Consider the following 23108-nt stretch of genomic DNA (forward strand, 5'->3'; position numbering starts at 1 on the left):
ACACTGACAATGACAATTAAAATTGAATCTGAATCTGAATCTGAATCAGTGGAGGCCTAGTCACTGAGAGTTTAACAGAGAGTTAGATAGAGCTCTAGGGGCTAGTGGAGTTAAGCGATATGGGAAGAAGGCAGGAACGTGTTATTGATAGGGGACGATCAGCCATGATCACAATGAATGGCTCGAAGGGCCAAATGGCCTCCTCCTGCACCTATTGTCTATTGTCTATTGTCTGTTGACTTTCTCCCAGGGTGGAGGATTCTAAAACTAGAGGGCACAGGCCTAAGATGAGAGGGGTGAGATTTAAGATAGTCCTTGGGTAGGGTTGCCAACTGTCCCGTATTAGCCGGGACATCCCGTATATTGGGCTAAATTGGTTTGTCCCATACAGGACGGCCCTTGTCCCGTATTTGACCGCTACTACTCGGGACGAGGGGACTGTCGGGTCGGAGCGCCGCGTCCGGCCCCGCCTTACCATCCCGACGTAGTGCAGCCCATGGAGTGCAGCAGCAGCAGCAGCACCTAGCCCATGGCCCCGTCGGTCGGTCAGCAGCCCGGCCAGCTGTCCGACCTTCGGACCTTCGCATACCGCCGACACCACCACCACCCCTCCTTCTCATGGCCGATCATCGGTTCATGAGTTAGATTGGGTGCCGGGACCAAAACTCCTCAGCTGGCCCGCTGGCCGGCTGGGCTTTGTGTGCAGTCCAGCACCCGGGCCAACTCATCATTCACCCAGCCACGGCCCAGTCGGTCAACAAAATGCCGTGGGGAATTTGTCCCGTATTTTGACCTTTTGTCCCTTATTTGGGAGTGAGAAAGTTAGCAAAGTTAGTTAATCTCAGGGGCAACTTTTTCACTCAGCCAGAGGAACCTATAGAAGCGGAAACAATTACAACGGATAAAGGACATTTGGACGGATATATGAATGGGAAATGTTTAGAGGGATACGGGCCAAGAGCAGGCAAATGGGGCTAGCCCAGTATGACAACTTGGTGGCATGGATAAGATGGGCCAAAGGGCCTGTTTCTGTGCTGTACAGCTTGATGTCTATGAGAGGCACGATGGGGTAGACAGAGTGCAAATTCCAAATAATAAGGGCATCGCTTTAAGATAAGAAGGGCAACGTTTAACGGAGATGTCCTGGCAGCACAGGGACTAATGCTGGGGGTGGTGGTGGAGGCAGATATGGCGGTATAAGATGAGGGAGATGGGATGGAGGAGATGAAGGGATGCAGGTACAGGAACCAACTTTAACCTGGCACAGACATTGTGGGCCAAAGGGCCTGCTCTGTGCTGTACTGTTCTATGTTCAAGTATAATTCTTCCGTGAAAAAGCACGTTACTATTTACATGGCACAAGAGTTATCTAGTTTAGAGATACAGCGTGGAAACAGGCCCTTCAGCCCACCAAGTCCGTGCCGACCAGCAATCCACGTATACTAGCTCTATCCTACACCAACTAGGGCCAATTCACAATCTTTACCGACGAATTGTACAATACAATTATACAAAGCTAACTAACCTACAAACCTTTGGAGTGAGTGCTGTTCATTCCGAGATAGCCAACGAGGCCTACATCTTAGGTCTGAAAACTCAAATGAAATCCTGAATCACTGCCAACTTCTTGATCTAGAACCGTTGTGTAAAATCATGAACCTATTTCTAGTGATATCTTGTAAATGGAAATAGAAATTCTGACCAATGTCCATCACAAAACCTTAGAGATAGTTTGGAGGTTTCCTTACATCTCTAAGGCATAGTCATAGTCATAGTCCTATGTACTAAATTATAATATTGTGTTATCATAACTGCCCGCACATGAAAATTACCATTTTACCAATACTTTACACTAGGGCAGTGGAGACCAAGTCACTGGACGGATTTAAGAGAGAGTTAGATAGAGCTCTTGGGGCTAGTGGAGTCAAGGGATATGGGGAGAAGGCAGGCACGGGTTATTGATAGGGGACGATCAGCCATGATCACAATGAATGGCGGTGCAGGCTCGAAGGGCCGAATGTCCTCCTCCTGCACCTATTTTCTATGTTTCTATTTCTTGGTTTCCTTTCCAAATGCATTTAAGGGCGGCACGGTGGCGCAGCAGTACAGTTGCTGCCTCACAGCGCCAGAGACCCGGGTTCGATCTGGACTATGGGTGCTGTCTGTACGGAGTGTGTACGTTCTCCCTGTGACCATGTGGGTTTTCTCCGAGATCTTCAGTTTCCCCCTACACTCCAAAGCGTGCAGGTTTGTAGGTTAATTGGCTTGGTATAAATGTAAATTGTCTCTAGGGTATGTAGGATAGTGTTAATTTGCGGGGATCGCTGGTCGGATGCGGACTCGGTGGTTGTTGAATAAATAATCGATGTTTACAATCACTATGTGTAACAATTGCTCATCGTATCACACTGATACTTTCTTGTAAATGTTTGCTTCAGTGGCAGATTGATCAGATTCACCAGGATTGTTTGATCAGCAGCCCTTCCCCAGGTATTCTGGAGTTAAATACAAGGTGATGTGATGCCAGGTGCCACACACTAATCACTTGCTGGAGTTATCTGGTCCATGTCTGAATCTGTGGAGAAAAATGTGTTGTATTAATTGGAAAGCAGAGTGACAACGTCTTTTGTGCTTCATTCTTCCTCCCTCACAACTATCTTGTCCATGGGGGTTATCTTATTTATTTAAGGGCAGCAAGGAAAGCCTGGGAACTGTACACCAGTGTGCCAAATGTCTGTGGCAGGCAAGGTCTGGAGAGCATTCGGAGGGATAGATTTAGATGCATTTCAATATATAGGGGCTGATTAGGAATAATCAGCACAGCTTTGTACGTGGGAGATCGTGTCTTACAAATCTGATTGAAGTTTTGGAAGATAAAGGTTGATGAGGGCAAAGGTGTAGACATTGTCTATGTGGACTACAGCAAGGCATTTCACAAGGTTCCACATGGTAGGCTGCTCTGGAAGGTTAGATTGCATGGGATCCAGGGAAAGAGAGCAGACTGGATAGAGAATTGCTTCATGGAAGGAAGCAGAGGGTGATAATGGTGGAAGGTTGTTTTTCAGACTGGAGGCCTGTGACTAGTGGTACGCCTCAGGGTTCGGTGTTGGGCCCGTTACTGTTTGCGTTTTATATCAATGATTTGGATGAGAATGTACGGCATGTGTAGTAAGTTTACAGATGACACTAAAGTGAGTGATATCTTACATAATGAAGATGGTCATCAAAAATCACAGCAGTTTTTTTCACACACAGAACGGTGGGTACATGCAACAAGCTGCCAGAGGAGGAGGTTGAGCAGGTAATATCGCAACATTCACAAGACACTTGGACAGCTACATATTGTTTAGAGAGATGGGCCAAATGTAGGCAGGCTGGAATAGTGTAGATGGGGTATCTCGGTTGGCATGGGCAAGTTGGGCCTAAGGGCCCGTTTCTACACAGTATGTCTGCATGACATCGCTATTGCAAGCACATTTGTAGTTGATTGAGATGGGAGGAGATGGTTGGGAAAGGAGGAGATGGTTGGGATGGGAGGAGATGGTCGGGATGGAACAAGGATGGTTGAGATGGGAGGGGATGGTTGAGATGGTAGTTGTGGATGAGGCTAACGAGGCCTACCGCTTCAACATGGAGGTCTTTGAGGAGTTGGATAAGATTGGGAAAACCCTTGGCGGAACTGACCAAGGAGACGGAATCCCACTTCTGACACCATGTAAAATCTCTTGCTTGTCACACAAAGTAGAGAGAGAGCTGGAGGTGGGGAAGCTACAATTATACAAGAGACAATGGGGAGTGGTTAGTAGTGGTGAGGTCACTATGTTAAAGGAGCATGCACTGATCTACAGTAGTTGGTTGAGGTTCAATGGTTTCTTTATTGTCACATGTACCAGGTAGTGAAATACATGTTTTGCATTCAGCTTAGCATAACTATCCCAGTACACAAGCACAAACACCCCCATTAGTACAGCATGTACAGAACAGCCCACCAAGTCAACATGCAACAGGCGCATCTTGGCACAATTTTACTGTCCCAACTTTACTTTTCTTGGGCTTCCCATAGCCCTCCAGCCTCCCTGACAACAACAAACCCCCTCCATCCTCCCCACTCCCTTCTAAAACAATGTGATCTTTACCCAGAAGACAAATGCTGGAGTAACTCAGCGGGTGAGGCAACATCTCTGGAGAGAATGAATGGGTGACCTTTCGGGTCGGGACCGTTCTTCAGACTATCTTTACCCAGCTTAGGTTCAGAGCAGGCTGCTGGTGCTGCAGGTAGGGCTGCCTCACAACACCAGACAGCCGGGAAGATCCTGACCTCGGCTGCTGTCTGTGTGGAGTTCACATGATCTCCTTGTAACTACGTTGAGTGTCCTCCATGTACTCTGCTTTCCACTCACATCCCAAAGCTGTCCCTAATGTGTCGAGTGGATGGGAATGTGGGAGAACATGGAACTAGTGTGAACAGGTGATGGATGGTCGGCAGGAACTATCGGCTTGTTTCCATGCCTGAGCGGAGTCATTGGATGCGGAGGTGGGTTTCAATCATTCATCGGATCAATGGACTGCTCTTTCATCACCATCAAGAAGAACAAGGAAAAGAAGGTGATGGCTGGAGTTGGTGGAGCTGGTGGTGGAGTCGGTGGAGTTAGTGGAGTTGGTGGTGGAGTCGGTGGAGTTGGTGGTGGTGTCGGTGGAGTTGGTGGTGGTGTCGGTGGAGTTGGTGGTGGAGTTGGTGGAGATGGTGGTGGAGTTGGTGGTGGAATCGGTGGTGGAGGTGGTGGAGATGGTGGTGGAGTCGGTGGAGTTGGTGGTGGTGTCGGTGGAGTTGGTGGTGGTGTCGGTGGAGTTGGTGGTGGAGTTGGTGGAGATGGTGGTGGAGTTGGTGGTGGAGTCGGTGGAGTTGGTGGTGGAGATGGTGGTGATGGTGGTGGAGATGGTGGTGGAGGAGTTGGTGGAGGTGGTGGAGATGTTGGTGGAGTTGGTGGAGTTAGTGGAGGTGGTGGAGTTGGTGGAGGAATCGTTGGAGTGGGTTGGCAGCTTCCCGTCATGTTGCAGCAGAACAGAGCCAGTGGGAAGTCAGTGGGGGAATGGGACTGCACTGAGTGGGGCAGTGTCGGAGGCTGAATGTCTGGCTTTGACCTGGTACAGGCGGCGTGTGCCACGTGGTGCATGTGCGTGTGCGTGTGCGTGCTGCCTCTGTGCTGGAGTAGTTGCGGACGGGGCTGAACTGTCCCTGGGCACCGAGCTGCAGGGCTGGTGTCACATCTCCTCGTCCCACGTGAAGCAGAGTCACACTGACAGGCAGCACGGACACAGGCCCTTCAGCCCAACTCATCCATACTGGCCAATATGTCCCATCTACACTAATCCCACATGCTTTGACCCATATCCCTCTAAACCGGTCCTATCCATGTACCTGTCTCAATGTCTTTTAAATGTTGTTATAGTCCCTGCCTCAAGAACCTCCTCCAGCAGCTTGTTCCATACACCCACCGTGTGAAAGAGTTGCTCATTAGGATCCCATTGAATCTTTCCCCTCTCCAACCAGGTTGGTTGAAGGTATGTTGGAGGACATACAGGGCAAGATTAGCAAGTTTGTTGATGATACAAAAGTGAGTGGTTTTACCGGTAGTGAAGATGGTTGTGAACGATTGTAGCAGGATCTGGATCGATTGGCCAGGTGGGCGGAGGAATGGTTGACGGAATTTAATACAGAGAAGTGTGAGGTGTTGCATTTTGGGATGTCGAACAAGGGCAGGACCTACACAGTGAATGGTAGGCCTCTGGGGAGTATTGTAGAGCAGAGGGATCTAGGAGTACAGGTGCATGGTTCCTTGAAGGTTGAGTCGCAGGTAGATAAGGTGGTCAAAAAGGCTTTTGGCACTTTGACCTTCATTAGTCGGAGTATTGGGTATACAAGTTGGGAGGTCATGTTGCAGTTGTATAAGACGTTGGTGAGGCCGCATTTAGAATATTGTGTTCAGTTCTGGGCACCATGTTATAGGAAAGATATTGTCAAGCTTGAAAGGGTTCAGAAAAGATTTATGAGGATGTTGCCAGGACCAGAGGGTGTGAGCTATAGGGGTAGGCTGGGTCTCTATTCCTTGGAGCGCAGGAGGATGAGGGATGATCTTATAGAGGTGTACAAAATCATGAGAGGAATAGATCGGGTAGATGCACAGAGTCTTTTACATAGAGTAGGGGAATCGAGGACCAGAGGACATAGGTGCAAGGTGAAGGGGAAAAGATTTAATAGGAATCTGAGGGGTAACTTTTTCCACACAGATATATGGAACAAGCTGCCAGAGGAGGTAGTTGAGGCTGGGACTATCCCATCATTTAACAATCAGTTGGACAGGTACATGGATTCACAAGTGGGCACAAAGGTCCAAATGTGACCTGAACAATGTATTTTACAATTGTGACATGAAGTCCCAACTCCTGTGCTCAATACCCTGACCTGACAGCTGGGCTGAACCCATTCACAACCCAGAACCAGGGGCCACAGTTTGAGAATAAGGGGTAAAACATTTAGAACGGACACGAGGAAACACTTTTTCTCACAGAGAGTGGTGAGTCTGTGGAATTCTCTGCCTCAGAGGGCGGTGGAGGCAGGTTCTCTGGATACTTTCAAGAGAGAGCTAGATAGGACTCTTAAAGATAGTGGAGTCAGGGGATATGGGGAGAAGGCAGGAACGGGGTACTGATTGGGGATGATCAGCCATGATCACTGTTGTGTATTTGGATGCTTTGAACTGACTTGAATAAGGCTTGGACACGGGAGTAATCTTACAAGCTTCTTTACTGCAGGACGCCACCTTGAGTCTCCCACTGCACATGCGTACTTGCACAAGATATCACAAGACACTAATCACCTATGCTAATTATCCCATACCTAACACTCCTCCCCCTTTAATTTGGAGGCCGGTAATACCATTTCTATTATATACATAACATTCCTCCCCCTTTAACTTGGAGGCAGGTAACACCATTTCTATTACATACACCGCACTCCTCCCCTTTTAAGTCCATTTCACCTGTACGGTATATGCTCTTTTCCTACCCATCATTGAATAATACATTGTTGCACAATGGTATTAGACTTAACCCAAATACATTAACCCTTGCTTTATGAGTTATCATTTTCTGGTTCATGTATTTGTTTTGTTTTCCTCTTTGTAGGTGGGATCTGACCCATGGCTGCAAGTTTTCGTTTTCTAGCAGCTTCCTTTGCTGTTCAGTTCCCCTTCTCTGATTATTTATCTGCTCTTGTTGTTTCATGAGATTCTGCAATGCATAACCCTTTGTCCATTGCTCAGTGAAGGAGGCTCCATGCTGGACTATACTGAAGTGTCCTAATTGTAATCGGTCCTGCATACTTTTGTCTTGACCGACCAGCCTCTCTTCTTTAGACTTTTCTATTAGCCGCTTTCTACTCATTGTCACACATTTATTCAACCTTTCCTTGCATCGTTCAAGCCTTTTCTGTTGTTCATCTACTTGTCTTCTTAAGTCACCTTTCTGGTTCTTTATCAAGGCGTAGGATCTATATTGTCTTTGCAATACAACACTGGCTTTCCTATATAGTTTAAGCCTTTTTTGTTGTTCATCCAGTCCAATTAAGTCACATCTCTGGTTCTTCATCAAGTAAGATCTATATTGTCTTTGCTTTGATTTGTGCTCTGCTTAGTTTTCTTGCTTTATAAGCACGGCAGTGAGACTGCACTACAATTGTTGTATCTTTCCATTTGAGGAAGTCTTTCCTATATCGTTTAAGCCTTTTGTATCGTTTCAGCCTTTTCTGTTGTGCCTTTATTTGTCTTTTTAAGTCTTTCCTATACCAACTCCTACGGAGTACTGACTGCACTTTTACAGTAGCTCTCTTTTGCTTAACCCACTGCCTAACCACCATACTCTTGTAGGCAGTCTGAATGGTAATAGTTCCATCCCTCATTGACTGATATTGCACAAACTGGGAATGCCCTATTTTGCATGCTTTGTACCATCTCTGGATCGAAATCACTGCTTGATGCACAGCTTTGTAGCGTACCCGTAATCAGTAACCACAGTATGCAGCTTGCAGAGTGACTACAGCCACCTTTTGCATCAAGAAATGCTTTCTTGTAATGCACATTCTTATGAATGACTTAATACGGCGTGCTGCCTTGACTTTCTCAACCAATTCTCTGGCTTTGATCCCGCGGTATAAGGCCTGAATACACAGCACTGATTCTCTCAAACTATTATAATGCCTCACTTGGACATTTCTTATCTGGCATTCTCTGTTTCGTTGCTGTACCGCAATGGCAGACCAGCGTAGTTTCTTGAAATACTGACGCTGTTTATGCATCTGATAATAAGTCTGTATGACCTTGGCAGATTTATGCATGCCCCGCAGTTGCCTTCGAACAAGCATTCCACGGTAGGCTGCCTGAAGCAGTACAACACTGCTGCGTATCTTCATGTAAGTTTTGCGATCACTTACCATTTGAAGGTGTGCCCTATAATGGGTTTGTACTATTATAGCTGCCAATCTCATTGCCCTGTATTGACGGTATACTCTATGCATTCTAAATGCTGCTTGTATTACCGTTGCTGCCTTCTGCACTTGACTTTTGTCCCTTTGCACTTGACCTTGGTCCTTTTGTGCCTGACCTTGGTCCCTTTGCACCTGACCTTTGTCCCTTTGCACTTGACTTTTGTCCTTTTGCACTTGACCTTTGTCCTTTTGCATTTGACCTTGGTCCTTTTGCACTAGACCTTGGTCCTCTTGCACTTGACCTTTGTCCTTTGAGGGACTCCCTGCCCTCTTTAGTTCAGGCTCCTTGCCTCTGGATGCCCTTGGAGGTTTTGGCCAGAAATTAGCCATTAATACCTCCTTACACTCCTCGTACGTTTTCTCTGTGGGCTTTGCTGGCAGCAGTAACGTACATAGGGTGTGATAATTCTCTCTTCCTAAGCCTAATATGAACCATGCTCTCTTCTTCTCCTCAGTAGTGATATCATTGAAAATGAACGAAGCCTCCAAGACTTCAGTCCATCTCTCAAAATTGCACCCAGAATCTAACTGGGGTCACCTTCCTATCCTTTGAATAGCCATGCTACCTGTTGCTATTCAGGTGCCCTATTCTGGTGCTCCTGTACAGACAAAACACTGATTACCTCAAGATAATAAAACGCATATCTCCTGTACAGACAAAACACTGGCTTCTGCCCTGGATAACACAGTTCTGTATTAATTAGCTTTAGCAACAAACACTGTCTCTTACTTAATCTTATAATAATAGATTTATACTATTAACCAACATTTCCTGTTAATAGGCAAACTACAACATTTTAAACATATTCCTAATGCATTACATTATGTGACCAATGCATTACACATCCAACATTCCTGCTTTTACTGTGACAATGCATTACAGTTTTATTGTGAAGGATTTCACTGCTCCAGCTTGCGGCCTGTGGACTCTGGTGCATCCTCGACCTCCACTGCTGCTTTAGCTGGCTCCCCCCGAGCTTCACCGTTACTCTTAAACACTGCTGGCCACCCCGGACCTCCGATGCTGCTGCTGGCTCAGCCGTTGTTGTTGCCTCCGCTGGCTTTTGCTGGCTTCCTGGGCTGGCTGTTGCTGCTTTGCTGGCCTGCTTGCCTGCTGACCTTCCTCTCCACCACTGCGCCGCCGACTTGCCTGCCCGCTGTCTCCACAGCCCACCTGGCTGCTACTGGACCCGCTGCACGGCTCGTCGCTGGCTCCCGTGGTCACTCTATGGAAGGTGAAGGTGAGTCGCTGCTCGTTTCTGCTGCTGGTCCCCGCTGCTCCAAGCGTCGGGACTGTGTCTCTCAGCTTTCTCCACTCTCGGCCGTCCCTTGCGACCGGGCTTTCATGGTTCTCGGCTTCTCGCCGCTTCTCTCGCGGCCTGTTCGCTTTTCTGCTCACGGTCGGGCTGACTCTGTTCCCGACCGGGCTTTCTTTACTTTCTCCCCCCACCGGGCTGACTGTTCCCGGTTGGGCTGAAGACTCAGCCTCTGTCGGTGGCTCTCTGGACCTGTCCGTGGCCTTCACAGTACGAGGCCCTCACCCGACGTCTGTGGCTGCTACTGTGGCTGGCCGTGGGCTACACGGTCCTATTTAGTCGGTGGCTTTTCCAGACCTGTCCGTGGCCTTCACGGTACTGGGCCCCCACCCGACGTCTGTGGCTGCTGCTTGGGCTTGGCTGTGGGCTGCACAGCCCTGGATACTTCCAGGTAAGCTGATGCCGTGCTCGGTGACCATTACTGCCCCTGCTTGTTTTCCTAGCTCTTCCCTGAGCTATTGCTTCCCATTCCTACCTTTTTTTCTTTTTCAAATACTTCGTTTCCAAATACTACAGATACTTCTATTTTTAAACTTGTTTTCGATTCTTCTTGCTGGCCTTGTTCTAATCTTCGTTCTTTTATCCTCATCGCCAATTGTTGTGTATTTGGATGCGTGGAACAGACTTGAATAAGGCTCGGACACGGGAGTAATCTTACAAGCTTCTTTACTGCAGGACGCCACCTTGAGTCTCCCCGTGCACATGCGTACTTGCACAAGATATCACAAGACACTAATCACCTATGCTAATTATCACTATCTAACACTCACATTGAATGGCGGTGCTGGCTTGAAGGGCTGAATGGTCTACTCCTACACCTATTCTCTAGTGACTATTGTAAGTGGGTGTTAGGGGTTATGGGCAGAAGGCAGGAGAATGGGGTTAAGAAGGGAAGATAGATCAGCCATGATTGAATGGCGGAGTAGACTTGATGGGCTGAATGGCCTAATTCTGCTCCTATCACTTTTGAACTTATGAACTAATGGATATGACAGGTTTGGAGGGTTATGGACCAAGTGCAGGCAAGTGGGACTAGTGTAGCTGGGACATTGTTGGCCGGTGTGGGCGAGTTGGACCGAAGGGCCTGTTTCCACACTGTGTCACTCTATGACTCTGACCTTAAATCTATGTCCTCTGGTTCATGATTCCCCATACTCTGGGTAAACGAATGTGGATTCACTGTATCTATTCCTCTCATGATTTTACACACCTATAAGATCATCCCTCATCCTATTGTGCTCCAGGGAATAAAGTCCTACCCTGGCCAGCCTCACGCTGAAGCTCAGGCTGTGAGTCCTGGCAACATCCGCGTGAATCTTCTCTGCACCCCTCCTGCCGGTGAGAGCTGTGTCCCTGGTCGGTACCGATCCCCCCCCCACCCCCCCCCCATCAGGCCAACGGTCTCGCAGCGGGAAGATGTGTCCACTCACCTTCTCTCTGGGTCACACCATGGTGTTAGGCAGTGGGCCGGGTAACCCCGTCACCCCGTGAGTGTGAGCTCTGCATCAGGAGAGACGACAGTGAGATACGTCAGACTCCAGGCCACTGGGCCAGGACCGCACATCCCCACACCACACGCCATCAATACAGCGGTCAACTCGTGTGTAGGCCAGATAATACTGACACACCTAAACCCCAATCACACCCCTTCCATTCCAACCCCCCTGTTCCATCTTCGCCTCTACACTCCCCAGTCTTGCCCCCCATCTCTCCCCAGTCCCCCCCCCCCCCCCATCACTTCCCCTTTACCCAACTTGACGCCATTTAGATAGTAATCTGCCTTCCTGTTTTTGCTACCAAAGTGGATAACCTCACATTTATCCACATTAAACATCATCTGCCATGCATCTGCCCACTCCCCCAACCTGTCCAAGTCACCCTGCATTCTCATAGCATCCTCACAGTTCACACTGCCACCCAACTTTGTGTCATCTACAAATTTGCTAATGTTACTTTGAATCCCTTCATCCAAATCATTAAAGTATATTGTAAATAGCAGCGGTCCCAGCACCGAGCCTTGCGGTACCCCACTAGTCACTGTCTGCCATTCTGAAAGGGGCCCGTTAATCCCTACTTTGTTTCCTGTCTGCCAACCACTTCTCTATCCATGTCAGCACTCTACCCCCAATACCATGTGCCCTAATTTTATCCACTAATCTCCTATGTGGGACCTTATCAAATGCTTTCTGAAAGTCCAGGTACACTACATCCACTGGCTCTCCCTTGTCCATTTTCCTAGTTACATCTTCAAAAAATTCCAGAAGATTAGTCAAGCATGATTTCCCCTTTGTAAATCCATGCTGACTCGGACCCATCTTGTTACTGCTGTCTAAATGTGTGGCTATTTGATGTCGCTCCTGATCCTGACACCATCCCTTCTCCCCCCCCCCCCCACCGCTATCCCCCCTCCAACCCTCCCCCCCCCCCGCCCCCCCACTGCTATCCTCCAGTCCCTCACCCATCTGAAACCCCCTCCCTGCCCGCCCACTGCTGTGCCCCCTCCGACCCTCACCCATCCCAACCCCCACCATTACCCACCTCTGTCCATGACGGCCCCCTCCCCGGTATTGCCCCTCCCCCCCCCCCCAGGGTGGAGTGGTGTGGGTGGGGACGTGCCGGTGTGTTGGCCCTACCTGTGCTTGTGAACGATCTCCTCAGACACAAACACAAAGGTGTTCTCAGTCCTGAGACAAGAAAGTAATGGTCAGTGCGGTTAGCGAAGTGAACCTGGTCCACGGGTAGAGACTGAGTCTACTCCCCACATCTTCCCCCAGTCCCGCAGTACCTGGTGTCCCGTAGTTTACCCCCCCACCCCCACCCCCACCCCTCCCTCAGTACCTGGTCTCCTGTAGTTAGAAAATAGGTGCAGGAGTTGTCCATTTGGCCCTTCAATGTGATCATGGCTGATCATCCAAAATCAGTACCCTGTTCCTGCTTTCCCCCCATATCCCTTGATTCCTTTGGCCCTAAGAGCTAAATCTAACTCTCTCTTGAAAACATCCAGTGAATTGGCCTCCACTGCCTTCTGTGGCAGAGAATTCCACAGATTCACAACTCTCTGGGTGAAATTTTTTTTCCTAAATGGCCGACCGCTTATTCTTAAACCGTGACCCCTGGTTCTGGACTCCTCCAACATTGGAAACATTTTTCCTGCATCTAGCCTGTCCAATCCATTAAGAATTTTAGATGTTTCCACACGTTTCCACTCCCCCCCCCATACCTGGTGGTCCCGATGTATTTTTTCTTCCTCAGCACCCAGCCAGCGATCAGACCACCGACAGTCAGGATCAGGAGCGGCACCAACACGGCGGGTAGCAGCGTTCTCCAGCCCAGTGGCCCTGCGGGGCGAGAGGCAGCACACATAGATACATAGATACACACACACACACACACACATGGACACATGGACACATGGACACATGGACACATGGACACATGGACACATGGACACATGGACACATGGACACATAGATACACACTCACGCACACACGCACACACAGATACAGACACACACACACGCACACAGACAATCAGACACATATACGCACAGACACATACATAGATACATAGATACACAGACACATAGATACACACACACACACATAGATACATAGATACACAGACACATAGACACATGGACACATAGATACACACAGACAATCAGACACATATACGCACAGACACATACATAGATACATAGATACACAGACACATAGATACACACACACACACATAGATACATAGACACACACAGACAGACAGACACATAGATACACACACACACACACACGCACACACAGATACATAGACACACAGACAGACAGACATAGACACACACACACACGCACAATCAGACACATATACGCACAGACACATACATAGATACACAGACACACAGACGCACAGACACATAGATACGTAGACACAGACACATAGACACATAGATACATAGACACACCAACACACAGACAATAGGTGCAGGAGGAGGCCATTCAGCCCTTCGAACCAGCACCGCCATTCACTGTGATCATAGCTGATCATCCACAATCAGTAACCCGTTCCTGCCTTCTCCCCATATCCCCTGACTCCGCTATCTTTAAGAGTCCTATCTAGCTCTCTTAAAAGTATCCAGAGAACCTGCCTCCACCGCCCTCTGAGGCAGAGAATTCCACAGACTCGCCACTCTCTGTGTGAAAAAGTGTTTCCTCGTCTCCGTTCTAAATGGCTTACCCCTTATTCTTAAACTGTGGACCCTGGTTCTGGACTCCCCCAACATCAGGAACATGTTTCCTGCCTCTAGTGTGTCCAAGCCCTTAATAATCTTATATGTTTCAATACGATCTCCTCTCATCCTTCTAAACTCCAGAGTGTACAAGCCCAGCTGCTCCATTCTCTCAGCATATGACAGTCCTGCCATCCCGGGAATTAACCTGGTGAACCTATGCTGCACTCCCTCAATAGCAAGAATGTCCTTCCTCAAATTAGGGGACCAAAACTGCGCACAATACTCCAGGTGTGGTCTCACTAGGGCTCTGTACAACTGCAGAAGGACCTGTTTGCTCCTATATTCGATTCCTCTTTTTATAAAGGCCAACATGCCATTCGCTTTCTTCACTGCCTGCTGTACCTGCATGCTTACTTTCATAGACTGATGTACAAGGACCCCCAGATCCTGTTGTACTTCACCTTTTCCCAACTTGACGCCATTTAGATAGTAATCTGCCTTCCTGTTTTTGTTACCAAAGTGGATAACCTCACATTTATCCGCATTAAACTTCATCTGCCATGCATCTGCCCACTCCCTCAACCTGTCCAAGTCACTTTGCATCCTCATGGCATCCTCCTCACAGTTCACACTGCCACCTAGATCTGATCACAGAGACACACACACACAGGTCTGATCACAGGGTGAGACCCAGACACAGGTTTGATCACAGGGAGAGAGAGAGAGAGGTGGACACAGTTTTTTTTACACAGAGGGTGGTGGGTGCCTGGAAGGTGCTGCCAGTGGTGGTGGTGAAGGCAGATACGATCGTGGTGTTTGAGGCTTTGTATAGGCTCATGGATATACAGGGACTGGAGGGATATGGATCAGGTGCAGGCAGGTAAGAGATGGCATCATGTTGAGCACAAACACTGTGGGCCGAAGGACCTGTTACTGTTGTGTATTGCTCTATGAATGTCCAGTTTTCGGGCTGTGTGACTCTGGAGGTGGTGACTTACCTGGTGACTGTGTGGGACTGTGCTGTGTGGTGCTGGTCAAGTCCACGATCTCCGTCACGTTTGAGACTAAAGGAGAGAGGCAGCCAGTATTAACCAGAGGCTCAGGCCAGGACACCATGCCTTCAGGAGCACCCGCCCAGTATCCCGTTCCTGCCTTCTCCCCATCCCCCTTGATTCCGCTATCTTTAAGAGCTCTATCTAACTCTCTCTTGAATCCAGTGAATCGGCCTCCATCGCCCTCTGAGGCAGAGAATTCCACAAATTCACAACTCTGGGTGAAAAAGTGTTTCCTCATCTCAGTTCTAAATGGCTGACCCCTTATTCTTAAACTGTGGCCCCTGGTTCTGGACTCCCCCAACATTAGGGACATGTTTCCTGCATATCGACTGTCAAATCCCTTAATAATCTTATATGTTTCAATAAGATACCCTCTCATCCTTCTAAATTCCAGTGAATATAAGCCCAGCCACTCCATTCTCTTAGCATATGACAGTCCCGCCATCCCGGGAATTAACCTGGTGAACCTACGCTGCACTCCCTCAATAGCAAGAATGTCCTTCCTCAAATTAGGGGACCAAAACTGCACACAATACTCCAGGCATGGTCCCACTAGGGCTCTGTACAACTGCAGAAGGACCTCTTTGCTCCTATACTCAACTCCTCGCTTTATGAAGGTCAACATGCCATTCGTTTTCTTCACTGCCTGCTGTACCTGCATGCTTACTTTCAGTGACTGATGAACAAGGACACCTAGATCCCGTTGTCCTTCCCCTTTTCCTAACCTGACACCATTCAATAATAATCTGCCTTCCTGTTTTTGCCACCAAAGTGGATAACCTCACATTTATCCACATTAAACTGCATCTGCCATGCATCTGCCCACTCACCCAACCTGTCCAAATCACCCTGCATCCTCATAGCATCCACTTCACAGTTCACACTGCCACCTAGGGCTGATCACAGACACACACATCTCTGATTACAGGGTGATAGAGAGACTTGATTGGTATGGGTGTCAGGGGTTATATAGGATTAAGAGGGAGAGATAGATCAGCCATAATTGCATGGTGGAATAGACTTGATGGGCCAAATGGCCTAATTCTACTCCTATCACATCTCCTTATGACCCACAGTTGGGGAGAGACCCAGACACAGGTGATCAGGTGCAGGCAGGTAAGAGATGGCATCATGTTGAGCACAAACACTGTGGGCCGAAGGGCCTGTTACTGTTGTGTATTGCTCTATGAAGGTCCAGTTTTTGGGCTGTGTGACTCTGGAGGTGGTGACTTACCTGGTGACTGTGTGGGACTGTGCTGTGTGGTGCTGGTCAAGTCCACGAACTCCGTCACATTTGAGACTAAAGGAGAGAGGCAGCCAGTATTAACCAGAGGCTCAGGCCAGGACACCGTGCCTTCAGGAGCACCCGCCCAGTATCCCGTTCCTGCCTTCTCCCCATCCCCCTTGATTCCGCTAGCCCTAAATGCTCTATCTAGCTCTCTTTTGAAACATCCAGTGAATCGGCCTTCACTGCCTGCTGCCTGCCTTCTGCCTTCAGACCACCAGGCTTTATCTGACAAAGAGAGTTTTATCTGACAATAAACTCTCTTGACTTGACTTGACTTGACTTGGCAGAGAATTCCACAGACTCAGATAGGAAGAAGGGGTTCGGCCCGAAACTTTGCCTATTTCCTTCGCTCCATAGATGCTGCTGCACCCGCTGAGTTTCACCAGCACTTTTGTCTACCTTCACAGATTCACAACTCTCTGTGTGAAAAACCGTTTCCTCATCTCAGTTCTAAATGGCTTACCCCTTATTCTTAAACTGTGGCCACTGTTCCGGACTCCCCCAACATCGGGAACATGTTTCCTGCATCTCGACTGTCCAATCCCTTAATAATCTTATATGTTTCAGTAAGATATCCTCTCATCCTTCTAAATTACAGTGAATACAAGCCCAGCCGCTCCATTCTCTCAGCATACGACAGTCCCGTCATCCTGGGAATTAACCTGGTGAACCTACGCTGCACTCCCTCAATAGCAAGAATGTCCTTCCTCAAATTTGGAGACCAAAACTCCACACTATACTCCAGATGTGATTTCACTAGGGCCCTGTACAACTGCAGAAGGACCTCTTTACTCCTATACTCAACTCCTCTTGTTATAAAGGCCAACATGCCATTCACTTTCTTCACTGCCTGCTGTACCTGCTTGCTTACTTTCAGTGACTGATGTACAAGGACCCCCAGGTCTCATTGTACTTCCCCTTTTCCTAACCTGACACTATTCAGATAATAATCTGCATTCCCGTTCTTGCCTCCAAAGTGGATAACCTCACATTTATCCACATTAAATTTCATCTGCCATGCATCTGCCCACTCACCCAACCTGCCAAATCACCCTGCATCCTCATAGCATCCTCCTCACAGTTCACACTGCCACCTAGGTCTGATCACAGAGACACACACAGCTCTGATCACAGGGAGATAGAGAGAGAGCCTCTTGATTAGTACGGGTGTCAGGGTTTAAGGGAATAATAGGGTTAAGAGGGAGAGATAGATAATAGACAATAGGTGCAGGAGTAGGCCATATGGCCCTTCGAGCCAGCACCGCCATTCAATGTGATCATGGCTGATCATCCACAATCAGTACCCCGTTCCTGCCTTCTCCCCATATCCCCTGACTCCGCTATCTTTAAGAGCCCTATCTAGCTCTCTCTTGAAAGCTAGATGATTGAATGGTGGAGTAGGCTTGAAGGGCCGAATGGCCTAATTCTACTCCAATCACATGACCTTATGACCCACAGTTGGGGAGAGACACAGTCAGGTCTGATCACAGAGCAAGACCCAGACACAGGTCATATCACAGGGACAGACACAGAGACACAGGTCTGATCACAGGGAGAGGGTGGTGGGTGCCTGGAAGGTGCTGCCAGGGGTGGTGGTGAAGGCAGATACGATCGTGGTGTTTGAGGCTTTGTATAGGCTCATGGATATACAGGGACTGGAGGGATATGGATCGGGTGCAGGCAGGTAAGAGATGGCATCATGTTGAGCACAAACACTGTGGGCCGAAGGGCCTGTTACTGTACTATTGCTCTATGAAGGTCCAGTTTTCGGGCTGTGTGACTCTGGAGGTGGTGACTTACCTGGTGACTGTGTGGAACTGTGCTGTGTGGTGCTGGTCAAGTCCACGATCTCCGTCACGTTTGAGACTAAAGGAGAGAGGCAGCCAGTATTAACCAGAGGCTCAGGCCAGGACACCGTGCCTTCAGGAGCACCCGCCCACAGGGTCCCAGTCCCCACCCATCACACACTGCCCCATCGCCCACCTGTAGTGGCCAGAGACAGTTCAGTGCCACACCGCCCAACCCCCTCCCCCAGAGTGGGCGGCACGATGGCGTAGCGGTAGAGTTGCTGCCTTGCAGCGCTTGGAGCGCCGGAGACACAGGTTCGAACCTGACTACGGGTGCTGTCTGGACGGAGTTTGTACGTTCTCCCTGTGACCTCGTGGGTTTTCTCTGAGATCTTCGGTTTCCTCCCACGCTCAAAAGATGACAGGTTTGTAGGTAAATTGGCTTGGAAAATGTAAAAATTGTCCATAGAACGTGTACGTTAGTGTTAATTTGCGGGGAACGCTGGTCGGCATGGACCCGGTGGGCCGAAGGGCCTGTTTCCACACTGTATCTCTAAACTAAACTAAAATTGCTGCCTTACAAAAAAAGACACAAAAGCTGGAGTAACTCAGCGGGTCAGGCAGCATCTGTGGAGAACATGGATAGGTGACGTTTCACAGAATGCTGGAGTAACTCAGCGGGTCAGGCAGCATCTGTGGAGAACATGGATAGGTGACGTTTCACAGAATGCTGGAGTAACTCAGCGGGTCAGGCAGCATCTGTGGAGAACATGGATAGGTGACATTTCACAGAGTGCTGGAGTAACTCAGCGGGTCAGGCAGCATCTGTGGAGAACATGGATAGGTGATGTTTCACAGAGTGCTGGAGTAACTCAGCAGGTCAGGCAGCATCTGTGGAGAACATGGATAGGTGACGTTTCGGATCGGGAGCCTTCGTCAGACTGATTGTAGTAGGGGGAGAAGGCTGGAAGAGAGGAGGGGGCATGGCAAAGTGGCGAGTGATAGGTGGATACAGATGAGAGGGGATTGGCAGATGGTGGACAAAGACCAGAGATGAAAGACAAGAAGTGTGTAATAAGGAGAGAAGAGGCATGAAATATGAAACCAGAGGAAGGAGTGTAGGTGGAAGGGGGCAGGGTGAAGGGGTAGGGTTAAATGAGTGTATCCAGGTGGGACACAAGGAAGAGAGGGTGTGGGGGGTTGTTTGGTGGTAAGTTACCTAAAATTGGAGAATTCAACATTGATATGGTTGGGCTGTAAGCTACCCCAGCAGAATGAGGGTGGGTAGCATCTGTGGATAGAAGGAATGGGTGACGTTTCAGCTCGAGACCTTTCTTCACTCTGAAACATCACGCATTCCTTCTATAAGAAGGGTCTCCACCCGAAACGTCACCCATTCCTTCCATCCAGAGATGCTGCCTGCCCACTGAGTTACTCCAGCACTTTGTGTCTATCTTTGGTGTAAACCAGCATCTGCAGTTCCTTCCTACACAGAGTATGATCGGCCATTCCTCCAGTTTGAGCAAACACTTGAGTTATACATAAGTAGTACAAGACTGTTGAAAGAACAGGATTGTGCTAGAAACAAGACAATAGAGCAAATTGTCAAATGAGTGGTTGGTCGCTCAAGAGGTGGTCATACTTCTGTGTTACCAAGGCAGGATTAGACATTGTACAGATCAGGAATGTCAGATAACATCAGTCAGTCTTTAACATGCCCATCATCACCCTCTGCTTCCTTCCATGGAGCCAATCTGCTATCCATTCAATTTGCTATCTCTCCTTGGATCACATAGAAACAAAGAAACATAAAAATAGGTGCAGGAGGAGGCCATTCGCCCCTTCGAGCCAGCACTGCCATTCATTGTGATCATGGCTGATCGTCCCCTATCAATAACCCGTGCCTGCCTTCTCCCCATATCCCTTGACTCCACTAGCCCCTAGAGCTCTATCTAACTCTCTCTTAAATCCATCCAGTGACTTGGCCTCCACTGCCCTCTGTGGCTGTGAATTCCATAAATTCACAACTCTCTGGGTGAAAAGATTTTTTTCTCACGTCTGTCTTAAATGACCTCCCCTTTATTCTAAGACTGTGGCCCCTGGTTCTGGACTCGCCCAACATTGGGAACATTTTTCCTGCATCTAGCTTGCCCAGTCCTTTTATAATTTTATATGGTTCTATAAGATCCCCTCATCCTTCTAAACTCCAGCGATTACAAGCCTAGTCTTTTCAATCTTTCCTCATATGACAGTCCCGCCATCCCAGGGATCAATCTCGTGAACCTACACTGCACTGCCTCAATCCCATGAGATCTAAGCTTCCAGAGCAGCCAACCATGTGGCACCTTATCAAACGCCTTACTGAAGTCCATGTACACAACATCTCTGCCCTCATCAATCTTATGGTCACGTCTTCAAAAAAATCAATTAGATTTGTGAGAATCGACCTCCCACACACAAAACCATGCTGACTGTCCCTAATCAGATCTTGCCCATCCAAATGCCTGTATATCCTATCCCTCAGAATATTCTCCAGTAATTTACCAACTACAGATGTTAAGCTCACCAGCCTATAGTTCCCAGCATTTTCCCTGTAGCCCTTCTTGAAAAGAGGTGCAACATTTGCCCCCCTCCAGTCTTCTGGCACCTCTCCTGTATTTAAGGTCGACTCGTAAATTTCAACCAGGGCTCCCGCAATTTCCTCTCTAGTTTCCCGCAATGTCCTCGGATATATCTGAAGGTACTGTCGTGTTTGAAGTCACACAGATTCCATGCTGTGTGCCACTGCGCTCTGAAACTGGATTATGGGATTGGTGGAGGACTCACCAAGGGCTGAGCAGGGTGAGGAATGACTCAAATACACTCCTGTATGAGTCCTCTCATTCTACATCCCTCTCTGTGCTGCCGGCCCGGCATGGATCGGGGCCGTTGGAGGAACAGCTTCTTATACTCTGTTATCGGGCTTCTGAACGGCCCTTCCAGAAGCTAGGGTACTGTCCGATTCACCTCTACTGCATTGCGGACATTGGACTTAGTCTGTGGAACTGATGCGCTATAATGCTGAGAACTATATTCTGCACTCTGTATCTTCCCTTTTGCTCTACCTATTAGATTGGAGTTTGACCTGTTTGTATTTATATAGAGTATTATCTGATCTGATTGTACAGCATGCAAAACAAAGCTTTTCACTGTACCTTGGTACATAGAAACATAGAAAATAGGTGCAGGCGGAGGCCATTCGGCCCTTTGAGCCAGCACCGCCATTCATTGTGATCATGGCTGATCGTCCCCTATCAATAACCCGTGCCTGTCTTCTCCCCATATCCCTTGACTCCACTAGCTTCTAGAGCTCGATCTAACTCTCTCTTCAATCCATCCAGTGACTTGTCCTCCATTGCCCTCTGTGGCAGGGAATTCCATAAATTCACAACTCTCTGGGTGAAAAAGTTTTTTCTCACCTCAGTCTTAAATGACCTCCCCTTTATTCTAAGACTGTGGCCCCTGGTTCTGGACTCGCCCAACATTGGGAACATTTTTCCTGCATCTCGCTTGTCCAGTGACATATGACAGAAATGACCACACTCAGTCCAGACAATGATGACCATAGACTCAGTACTGACAGTAACGACCATAGACTCGGACAGACACAACAGGCCATTGACGGATGTGCTGGAGCGTGCTGCGTACCTGGTTGTTCAGCTAGAAATGGCCCACTGTCGAGGCTGCCGCCCGTGCCGCTGGAATTGCAGTAAGGAGGAGACCAGCCCTGATCACAGAAACAGTTGCCATTATTGTTACACACCTGGAACAAAAACATACCTGATGTCAGCAGCCGTGCAGCACAGGTTTACATAGAAACACAGGCTTACAGCCGGTCGAGTAACCAACACACCTCCAGGGAGTATTTACAAACCTCTCCCCAAATCACTGCTCTGTTCACACAGAGGGTGGTGGGTGTATAGAACGAGCTGCCAGAGGTGGTAGTTGAGGCAGGGGCTATTACAGTTCTTTCCCTTCCACCCGTATCCCTCCATCCAGCTTTACATCGCCTTCCTCTTCTCTCCTTATCCCACTCCCTTTTGTCTCCTTATCACAACCCGCCTTTGTCACTTACTCCCCCCATCTGCCAACCTGCCCCCTCAACTGTATCCCCCTGTCATTGCAGGAAAAGACACAGAGTGCTGGAGTAACTCAGCGGGTCAGGCAGCATCTGTGGAGAACATGGATAGGTGACGTTTCACACAGAGTGCTGGAGTAACTCAGCGGGTCAGGCAGCATCTGTGGAGAACATGGATAGGTGACGTTTCACACAGAGTGCTGGAGTAACTCAGCGGGTCAGGCAGCATCTGTGGAGAACATGGATAGGTGACGTTTCACACAGTGCTGGAGTAACTCAGCGGGTCAGGCAGCATCTGTGGGGAACATGGATAGGTGACGTTTCACACAGTGCTGGAGTAACTCAGCGGGTCAGGCAGCATCTGTGGAGAACGCATAGTGAAAGATTAGTCTTTATTCCATAAGTAATCCAGAACATTTAAACTGCCAGCCATTCATACCCAGCTCGGCGTGGCTCCTGGGATCTGGCTGACCTTGTTAGTTTAGTACCGTGTAGTACCGTAATACCATGTAATGGGCGGACACATATATGTGTAGTGGAGATTATAAATGGTAAGGGTTAATCCACAATCACCTTCTGTCATATAACACAGCGGCAAGCGTTTTGAGAATGCTCTTGTAAACAGCACTGGATGGAGGTCTACATGCAAACGCAAGGACGGCACAATGGTCTCCTTGTAACCGCGGATGCGGGTTTGTGGTCTCATTAGTTGATTTGTAAATTGACCTAGTGAGTGGGGAGTGGATGAGAACTAGTGTGAACGGGTGATCGATGGTC

At 48.6% G+C, this 23108-nt stretch overlaps 1 protein-coding gene across 3 annotated transcripts in view; it reads right to left on the reverse strand.

Annotated features, from left to right (window-relative positions):
* Positions 1-2228: 2228 nt before the first annotated feature.
* The window catches only part of LOC116982817 (disintegrin and metalloproteinase domain-containing protein 12-like), a 118636-nt gene continuing 97756 nt past the window's right edge, over positions 2229-23108 (reverse strand). Inside the window, exons 18-24 of one of the 3 annotated variants that reach the window (XM_033036298.1) lie at positions 21902-22016; positions 18228-18293; positions 15083-15148; positions 13079-13196; positions 12492-12542; positions 11292-11358; positions 2229-2577 (exon numbers count right to left, since the gene is read on the reverse strand). In XM_033036298.1, coding sequence (XP_032892189.1) covers positions 11301-11358; positions 12492-12542; positions 13079-13196; positions 15083-15148; positions 18228-18293; positions 21902-22016 — 474 coding nt within the window. In that variant the 3' untranslated portion in view covers positions 2229-2577; positions 11292-11300. Of the gene's footprint in view, positions 2578-11288; positions 11359-12491; positions 12543-13078; positions 13197-15082; positions 15149-18227; positions 18294-21901; positions 22017-23108 lie in introns of all 3 variants that reach the window. The other 2 variants (XM_033036307.1, XM_033036316.1) reach the window with 2 other exon arrangements.

Source organism: Amblyraja radiata, chromosome 1 (genome assembly GCF_010909765.2).
Source record: "Amblyraja radiata isolate CabotCenter1 chromosome 1, sAmbRad1.1.pri, whole genome shotgun sequence".
Taxonomy (NCBI): domain Eukaryota; kingdom Metazoa; phylum Chordata; class Chondrichthyes; order Rajiformes; family Rajidae; genus Amblyraja; species Amblyraja radiata.